We start from the raw sequence: 10,332 nt of genomic DNA, 5'->3' as shown, positions 1-10,332 counted from the left end.
CCGCACTTTAAGTTCCGCCATTAACATTGACACTGTCATTGTCAGCAGCAGCTAGTCGTTGTCAACAGTGCGTCTCACTTATATCTGGCCAAACGTCAATATAAACAATGTTTTATATTATAGGCCTGGCATTGCTTCTAGTTATCACTACGCCTGGTTTTTCACAGATCATCCGCGGAAGGGGTTGTAAGTATTTAATCATTTTTATTATCACAACTGTAGTTTACTCCTGTACTAGCCTAACTTTAAATTGTTTTGAAATGTAAACACTGTATACAGTCGGAAAGCCGCGTTGGTAACGCATCACTGATTTCATTCATTGTGAGGGCGCGCTTCGTGGAAAATGTTGGAATTTTTGCTATTTTAGTACACTTAGAAAATGGTATAATTTTGATATTAAATGAAATCAATAAACGTATTTCAATAGTTGAACTACAAGCGTAAATAATGATAAAAACTGTGATCTAAATTCCACAGATTTTTTGTTTCAAGAAATATCATTATTTTATGTATAAACTTTTTTACTTTAATTTTTTTTTAAATGATGGTAAAAAATCATTAAATTTCATATTTTCTAGATAAGGTTTCAAAGCGAATTTAAAATCCTTTCAAGATAAACTATTAAGCTATCTATTAAAATAAAAATCTAATTTTAAGCTTTCTTGGGATGCAACTCCCACTAATCAAACCAAACCTACTACATTTCTGTTCTGTTTCGATCGAAAAATCGCCATTTTGAAACTTTGTTTACGTTTTACGAAGCTGGTACGAATCGTCCCGGACCGAATCGTGTCTGTGTTCAATACGGTTTTCATGCAGGCGTATTACGTCATAGGCCTAAGATTTCAATTTGCTCCCCGATTATTGTTCTATTTGGTTTCTGAGCTAGGAAAGGCTACCTACTATAATTACTTACTTGATTTATAGCCTAGCTAGGCCTAAAAATAGTATTTTCTAGGCCTAGCTAGGCTGAGTAATTCTGATATAATACTAATATTAGATAGGTAGGCCTACCCTAGTGAGTGTTAATAATAGTAGCTGGGTATTCTATAGTCTAGGCTGGTGGTAGGTCTATCCCAGCTCTGCTCATATACCAAGCAAGAAGAAGCCTGAAGGAGAAACTAGGCCCAGAACAAATAAAAAACTGTAAAAAAAAACAATAAATGGAAAAACAAAAAAAAATAACCCATTTTCAATTTATATATGGGGAATGTTTTATAAAATCGGGCATGTTTGTTTCAGAGACTCAAACGTGTATTTTTATATGGTCAAAAAAGATAATTATGGGCACAGCTGAAACCAAGATATAAAAATATAAGTCCATCATTTACTTGAGTTACAGTGATTGGTTGGTACTCAGTATTTCAGTATCTGGCAGTAAATGTCACACTTGTATATAAATATTACTTTATTAGATACAACTTGCATTTCACACAAGCAACCAATTTTTTTTTACGTATACAGAATGTGAAAAAGCAGTTTTTAATACAAATATCTTTCAAACAATACTGATATAAATAGTAAATACTACTACTGTATATAAAAACTTGCTTTTATTTAAATAGCACCTTGTTCATCAAACATAACAAACTAGCTAGGCCTATATCATATTAACTTACGTGAGTCTTACGGTTGTACTGATTTTATGATTGTTTTATATGTTTATATTGTATGTATCTGTGTGACTCTGGTTAATAAAGTAAATCAATCAATCAATTGCAACTTAATTTATATCTTATCATTGACTGATCTGAAACGCTTCTAAAACTTGAATGCGTATGAATGTATATGTTATATTATTATTAGCGAATAAAATGAAAAACTATCAGCTGCAGCAATGATATTGAAATCCAGAAAACCATTAGCTTTCACCGTCCAACCTCATATTGAAGAACGAGACAGAAAATCGTCGAGTCTTGATACCAACAAAAAACCTAAAATGAAAATGAATAGCTGAAATGTAATGAATGAAACTATTTAAATAATTGTCACTATGATATGAACAAAACATTGCATCGTTATACAGTATAATTATTCAACAACCTGAAAACATTTTCAGATATAGAAAATTTCCTTATGTCTGTTTATTGTAATAATTATTAATATTATAAATAAATTGTACCCCTCAGTTGTCAATAATTTTACTATAAATAAATATTTAACTATAGAATAGGTAGGCCTATACCTGTATCAGGCTGCGATTTGCTTAATTATCTTTTTAAAACTTCCCAATGCATCTCCAATATAGAGTAGGATTGTAACGATACTTTAATAATACTAAATTGTAACTAAAGTATTTAAATTAATAACAGAACATGTTACTAGGCCTAGGCCGATATAATACGACAACGATCCACCAGGTCGTGCATATACTCACCTACAACAACCACAATCAACACACCATGCACCACACACGACGGAACTAGTGCCGCGAGACGTAACAATATATGACATGAGGACCTTTTTTAAAATGTTCGTTATAGGAAGCTTAAATAGGGTTTCAAGCCAATTTTAACGTAAAACAGACTATTGATACTTACTCTATCCATATACGTCGGTTTTTTGGTAATTCACTGTATGGGATGCAAATCCCACTAATGGAAAATTTGTAAACAAACACCTGTTAGAAAACTTCAGTTTTGACGGACGCACACGAACTTTGGAAAGAAATTGTCACTGACAACAAATTATTCAGAAAATTAGGTGACCTGCGACATCTTAAACATATAAGGAACTGATCTTACCATATATGGTTAATTTTTCGCCTACTAATGTTTATTAAACAGCTATTAAATGACGTATACTTTATGCTAATGTTTTCGCGCGAAACGTTGATGCTTCTGTGCCGAGAGAGGGCTTCTAAAATTTATGACGTCATGCGAAGTCGAAAATTCAGCGATAACGGTCATATTTCCCAACGCGGCTCTCCGACTGTATACTGTATGTCTACAAGTTCTGGTTATATTTAGTACTAACTAGGAAAACCAGACAAAAGACTCGTCATAACAGCTTTATTCTGCTTCGTATTTAACTACTGATACGTATATTGAGCCTGGAGAAAATCTGCTCAGTTCAGTAAAAACACATTTTCAACAATTGCATAATCATCTTTGGTTTTTAATTTGTCTTGTATCATTGCTTAATTATAGCATTTGAAGAAGATGCCCACTGTTTTTATTGGGGCTTGTCATCTTATAAGACGTTCGACGACAGGTTGTACAACTTCAATGGCGGTGACCACACCTATACACTCGCCGCAGACTGCTGCCAAAAATCTTTCCACATAACTGTACGTCGTTATGGCTTCGGGTGCCAACCATCTAACAAGTGTCCATTGGTTATTACTATCACTACAAAGGATGAACCAGAGGAGATTCAGCTAACTGGAGCATCTGGTTTTACAGCGCCAGTAGTAATGATCAATGGCACAGTGCAAGAAATGCCATTGGAGACAACCTCCGATATCTCTTTGACTAGAGTTTCAGAGTCAATCGTAATCACTAGTAGCAAGTAGGTTTATTTAATTCTTTTTTTGCAAATGTGTTTGCATCTTTTTTCCGTAGATTACTTCATTCACTCCAGATCACCACAGACATAATAGGCATAGTTATTAGATACTGTATTCTCAATTGAGGGCTAATTGGTGATACCCTCTACTCTCTTTTGTATTTCCCCTAATTTCATGCAAAAATGATGTAGTAATGTATCTTTTTCGTCTGTTATAGTTTGGGGTTTACGGTTATATGGGATGGTCTGCATACGATTACTGTACACGTCAATAGTGACTATAAATTCTGTACATGTGGACTATGTGGTTGCTACTCCAACATGAAGAACGACGATCTTAAGAAACCAGATGGAACTACTGCATTTACAGTCGACGAGTTCGCAATCTCCTGGATAGAGGATTCCTTATCAGGTACGATGAATACTTGTGAAAAATAATTACCTTTCTGAGGCGCAGAGATATTGCTCTCGTCGAGCAATTCATAATAATATATAAAATATATATATAAAATATAATAACACATTCACAGAAATAGATTGAATATATAACGAGGTCAAGCAACACCTCTACCTTCTTTTAATACTTTTAGATATAAACATTCCTAAATCTAGTAGTACGGATGAATCTCGATTGATGGCCACTGGTATTTGTGAGATTTTGGAATCATCAGAATTTGCAAGTTGCCATTCTGTAAGTTATTCTTCTAATTATTACTATAGAAACAGACGAGTAAAATCCATATATATGATGTCAATTTCTCTGGTTCAAACGTCACTCGATTGTATTTTATCCCAGAACCATGAATAATATACGTAGTTCGTACTTTGCATTAGTTGATAGAACAATATACAAAATCAAAGAAAGAACTCATACAGTTAACTACATATTCTTTTCCAGAAAGTACAAGTTGATGATTACAAACAGCAATGCATCGATTATCTTTCTACTTGCCGACCAACCGACTTTGATGAGTGTGCATGTAGTGCTCTCAGTGGATATGCATTAAAATGTGCAGAACAAGAAGTCTACGTAAATTGGCGCAACGAAAGCTTTTGTCGTAAGTATTGTAATCCAAAATAGTAATAAATGATTACAAATGTTATTGGTATTGAAACAGTTTTTCTTTTTTTTCTTTAGCGGCAAGTTGTCCAGCTAATGCTCCTTACAGCATGTGTAACAAGAACTGTTCTATCGGTGGATGCAATGGCACATTTGATAGCTGCACTGGGCCTAAGTATTGTGTGGCCGGGTGTCAATGCCCAGAAGGTGCTTTCTTGTATGATGGCGTATGTGTACTCCCTGATGAGTGCCCATGTTTATATCAGAATTCAGAGTATCCTAACGGGGAAGAGTTCTATGATGGTGAAAGATGTCAAAATTGGTATGTTTCTGTATATTTCTATATCTTTATTAGTAAGATAAAAACCACTGCAAGACTGGTATATAATAATGTTTAATCTGTTTTCAGCTCGTGCTCAGGAGGTAAAACGGCATGTATGGAAATCGATTGTCAAAGTAAGTTTGCTTATTAAAATATATTTTTTTATGTAGGCCTAGTATGTAGCTGGTCTAACTAGTATTGATGTGTTATATATGATATCAAATGCATTCGTTTTTCTTTTAGTTGCTATACGAGAAGATTCAAGGTCGAAACAAGCTCCAGTAGCTTCTATTAATTCTAGTACGTATAGTATCTAATCTTATGTGTGCTTATTATTAAACCTTTTACATTCAATACAATAGGTTTTATTGATTTTTTAAAGCTGCACATTTTAAATTTCACTTTAATCTTGTTTAAAGCCATTGATAGATTTCGAAAGATAGAGGATGTAGCGTTACAACGGAACAACATTCATGTCATGTATGCTTCACTGTCCGACTGTGCTGAGATGTGTGTTAATGAAACAGCTTTCAGGTGCCTTTCGTTTGACTATTCAACCGACAGAGGTGTATGCTGGTTGCAAAATACAACTAATAAGTTAGCGAAGACCTACCTACGATTCGACAAGAACAAAGATTACTACGAGCTAATTGGTATGAATTGGTTGATACGCTGTTTATTTAATGTTTAACAGTTACTGCCCTTCCAAATATATCAAAGGGGCATGCCTCTTACCTGATATTCAGGAGTCCTCTTTGCGAGACGTGTCACTAAACTGGCACCTTTTAAGAATAGTACTTACTCAGTTGCTCGGCTGAAACTTTTAACATTTCTTTTTCTTTTTTCCACACAGTTGACCAGGAAGATCCTGAATATGGTATGTAAATTAAACATTCAGTTTACTTAAATGTGCTGTCATTTCTAGATGAAAAAGTTATACATTATATATCATTGTATTAGTATCTGTTTATTTAATTTTGAATAACATTTTTGAAATATATTTCAGGGAGTATTGCATGTGATTTTGAGAACGGTTTTTGTGGATACACTTTCGATGGTGACATGGTCTTCAGATGGACTCGTGCAACAGGACGCACTAAGTCTTATTCTACGGGGCCAAAATATGATCATACGTTGGGAGACAACCGAAATGGTATTACTTTTTCTAGTAATTAGAAATATTTATAACAGAGTATGATAATAAAAGTGGGACGAACCCACACAAGACAACAACAAAAAAAGAAATAGCTAATAACAGTGTCTTAAAGAATGAAATAAAGTTCGGCACTTCTCAAAGAATAAATTGTGTGATCTGTCTTTAATGAATATGTTAGAATGTGATATTAGAAATATTACTTGTAAAACTCTTAAACTATATACATAGAGCAAATGTATAATTTATTCTAACTACTGTATATGTGTGGTCAAGAGTCGATATTAACAAACTGTCTATGTGATTGGTTTTTATTTGTAAGGTCATTATGTTTATATGGAAGGATCATACAAGCGTGAAGATTGGCGAGCTGCTCTAAGATCTCCCTCCTCTCTTGCTATGAGTGGTCAAATTAAATTTTACTATCATATGAAAGATACATTCGCAGAAGAATCTGGAAAATTTGAAGTTTATTTAAGGTAGGTATGACTTTGGAAGGTTTTTTTATTTGACAATTTATCAATTACACTTCTGAATACAACTAAAATTATCTCACCCGGGAGCATCCTGAGATGTGAAAATGTGACATGTTTGGCCAGGACAATCTGGAAAGCACCACAAGTAAATACTTGTTAGGTAGAACGTATGAAATGAATATTGCTAAACATAATGATTATCTTCCATATATAGAAGACATGGATTTGATCTGGAAGAACCGATCTGGTCCATAACTGGAAACCAAGGTGATTTTTGGCATGAAGTTGTTATTGATGTTACTCCAGAGATGACGGAGTATTACTCATTTCAGGCAAGTACTTCCCAAAAAATGTTTCAGTAGACCTACAGTACCTTACATATGGATATTGTAATCGCAGTATTTCTTTATATTTATCTTGCTTGTGAAACCTGTTATATAACTTGTATCTGCTCAAAGTAACATAATTGTTGTTGGCACTAGGTGGAGTTTGTAGGAACTAGAGGACCGACATCAAAGTGTGACATTGCTTTAGACGATATATCTATTATTGTCAGCGAAACTTATCTTCTGCCAGGTAAAGACTATATTCTTAATAAATTAGTTATTTGTGTAAGTTTTTAGTTACTTTAGTAATCAACAGTATAACGTATTTTGTATTTTGCTATTTTAATTTGTTCACTTAAACCTTTTTTGTTTTCTATATAAAAGAGCCTGTTACTCAACCAGCGTGCGGTAGTCCAAAAGTTAAAAAGAGTCGCATAGTTGGAGGGCAAACTGCAACATATGGTAGTTGGCCGTGGATGGCGAGTATAAGGATTAAATACTGGTCTACTTACTTTCATATCTGTGGTGGTACTCTGATTAGTGACCAATGGATTGCTACGGCTGGTCACTGTCTTGGGTAAATTATTTTAGTGATTTTAGAAGAAAATTGTACACGTAGCAAAACAAATCGTAATGACCATTTCATCTAAGTTATTGTTATATACTCTCTAATTTTCACAGCTCCATGACGGAATCTGAAATTAATTCAATGATAATCGTCCTTGGTGCGCACAGCACGTTTGGTGGTGATGAATTCGAGCAGACGTTCAAAGTTGCGGATTACATCATACATCCAGGTTACACAAAATATCTTGACAGCGACATTGCACTCATCAAACTGGACCAACCAGTAATATTTACCGACTATGTTAATCATGTGTGCGTTAGAAATGAAACCTTTCCACCAGAGTACGAGTGTACTGTAACTGGATGGGGAGATACACAAGGTGAGCGCTCACATTTTCTAGTCCCTTTGAACTGCCAATTTCTTGTTCTTTCCATTTAAGTATGCTTAAGCTGATTTGTGCGGCAAGCTGGTACGATACAAGAACGGCGACGAAGATGATGATGAATATAATAATATTAATAATCATATTAAGTTGAGAATATACTGACTGATAAAAACGATTACATATTATTGTATTGATGATTAGATATTACAATAACATGAAGTGGTCACTAGTGATTGTAGTTGTTCTGTCACCAGTCACTAATTTGATATACTTTCTTCAGGACCTTCAACTGATAGCTTTTACCTGAACGAGGTGGAAGTTAAAATAATAGACAATGAAAAATGTAATCAACGAGATTGGTACAATGGTGGCGTCACTAAAGAGATGATGTGTGCTGGGTATGAGCAAGGAGGAAAAGATGCGTGTCAGGTAAGTTTATTTGGCCTACAATTCTGTAGACCATATTATGAAAATAAAAATATATGCAGTAATAGTTTGCTGTTGTTGAAATAGGAAGAAAGTAGGACTGTGAAAGTCGTGAAAGGCATCGATCCTTTAAAAAATACAAGAACCATGTTGACGACTTCTCCACTAGCTCACTAGTTCTTTTGGAGAACGCCCTATAGTGATGAGGAAGTTCGCCACTTACTGATGAAGACCCAAGACATTTTTTTAAATATCACAGTATCACTTTTTATTATAATTTCAGGGTGATAGTGGAGGGCCTCTTGTTTGCCAACGTTCAGATGGAGACTACGATCTTGTTGGTCTTGTGAGCTGGGGCGTTGGTTGTGCAGAAGTCCAAAAGCCCGGTGTCTATACACGAATTCAGTCATATATATCTTGGATTGAAAATACCATTAATCCATATTGATTCGTAGAAGACTGCAAGCTTTTAACTATTTTTAATCAAATATCGTAAGTAGGACAAACATATTGCCAATTGAAGTTCCGGTTCCTTCTCTCCAATTAGATTTCGATTAATTTATTCTGACCAAATTAAGTTGACTACACGCTTTGTCTTGCTTTTTCCTTTTAGTGTTTATTTCAGTAAATCATTTTATCATAAAATTGCTATAATTATTTGAACTATCATAGTATATTTTTGGAAGCACAAACTTTATTTTGTGTTTTTAATATATCACAAATGTACTTGTTTTCGAAAAATGGGCAAATTTCGACCCTTTTATTATTATTTATTTTACACAAGTTACTATGGCGCTATAAGATGATGATAACACAATATATGCGCATATATGGCAATATTATCGCATAATTATTGAATTTTAAAAAGTGGATATTTTGGCCGTTTTTAGAAAAAATCCCTGTACTATAGTACAGGGAAATTTTCGAAAAATGGGCAAATTTCTACCCATTTATTTTTCGACATAACAAGTTACTATGGCTCTATAAGATCATGATAACACAATATATGCGCATATATGGCAATATTATCGCATAATTATTGAATTTTAAAAAGTGGATATTTTGGCCATTTTTAGAAAAAATCCCTGTACTATAGTACAGGGATTTTGTCGAAAAATGGGCAAATTTCGACCCTTTCATTTTTTGTCATAACTAGTTACTATGGCTCTATAAGATGATGATAACACAATATATGCGCATATATGGCAATATTATCGCATAATTATTGAATTTTAAAAAGTGGATATTTTGGCCGTTTTTAGAAAAAATCCCTGTACTATAGTACAGGGATTTTGTCGAAATATGGGCAAATTTCGACCCTTTTATTTTTTGACATAAAATTGAAATTTAAAAAGTGGATATTTTGGCCATTTTTAGAAAAAATCACTGTACTATAGTACAGGGAGATATTCGAAAAATGGGCAAATTTCGACCCTTTTATTTTTTGACATAACTAGTTACTATGGCTCTATAAGATGATGATAACACAATATATGCGCATATATGGCAATATTATCGCATAATTATTGAATTTTATAAAGTTGATATTTTGGCCATTTTTAGAAAAAATCCCTGTACTATAGTACAGGGATTTTGTTGAAAAATGGGCAAATTTCGACCCTTTTATTTTTTTTCATAACTAGTTACTATGGCTCTATAAGATGATGATAACACAATATATGCGCATATATGGCAATATTATCGCATAATTATTGAATTTTAAAAAGTGGATATTTTGGCCATTTACAAATCCCTGTACAGGGATTTTGTCGAAAAATGGGCAAATTTCGACCCTTTTATTTTTTGACATAACAAGTTACTATGGCTCTATAAGATCATGATAACACAATATATGCGCATATATGGCAATATTATGGCATAATTATTGAAATTTAAAAAGTGGATATTTTGGCCATTTTTAGAAAAACGACATAACAAGTTACTATGGCTCTATAAGATCATGATAACACAATATATGCGCATATATGGCAATATTATGGCATAATTATTGAATTTTAAAAAGTGAATATTTTGGCAATTTTTGTCAAAACTCAGGTTAGGGGTTTTTTGAAATTTTCCATATTGAAATGAAATGGCAATATTTTGACC

At 33.6% G+C, this 10,332-nt stretch overlaps 1 protein-coding gene across 1 annotated transcript; it reads left to right on the top strand.

Moving 5' to 3' along the window:
* Positions 1 to 49: 49 nt before the first annotated feature.
* Positions 50 to 8,880, top strand: LOC144840268 (uncharacterized). Its single transcript, XM_078696026.1, has 18 exons — positions 50 to 186; positions 3,150 to 3,510; positions 3,726 to 3,919; positions 4,098 to 4,198; positions 4,406 to 4,565; positions 4,646 to 4,889; positions 4,977 to 5,023; positions 5,133 to 5,189; positions 5,309 to 5,542; positions 5,743 to 5,766; positions 5,896 to 6,042; positions 6,365 to 6,521; positions 6,733 to 6,850; positions 7,001 to 7,094; positions 7,229 to 7,421; positions 7,526 to 7,791; positions 8,078 to 8,226; positions 8,507 to 8,880. The coding sequence occupies exons 1-18, from the start codon at positions 108 to 110 to the stop codon at positions 8,669 to 8,671; spliced, it is 2,790 nt and encodes a 929-aa protein (XP_078552152.1). The 5' UTR covers positions 50 to 107; the 3' UTR covers positions 8,672 to 8,880.
* Positions 8,881 to 10,332: the final 1,452 nt, after the last annotated feature.

Source organism: Antedon bifida, chromosome 4 (assembly GCF_963402885.1).
Source record: "Antedon bifida chromosome 4, ecAntBifi1.1, whole genome shotgun sequence".
Classification (NCBI taxonomy): Eukaryota; Metazoa; Echinodermata; class Crinoidea; order Comatulida; family Antedonidae; genus Antedon; species Antedon bifida.
This window is presented reverse-complemented; position numbering and strand designations above follow the sequence as displayed.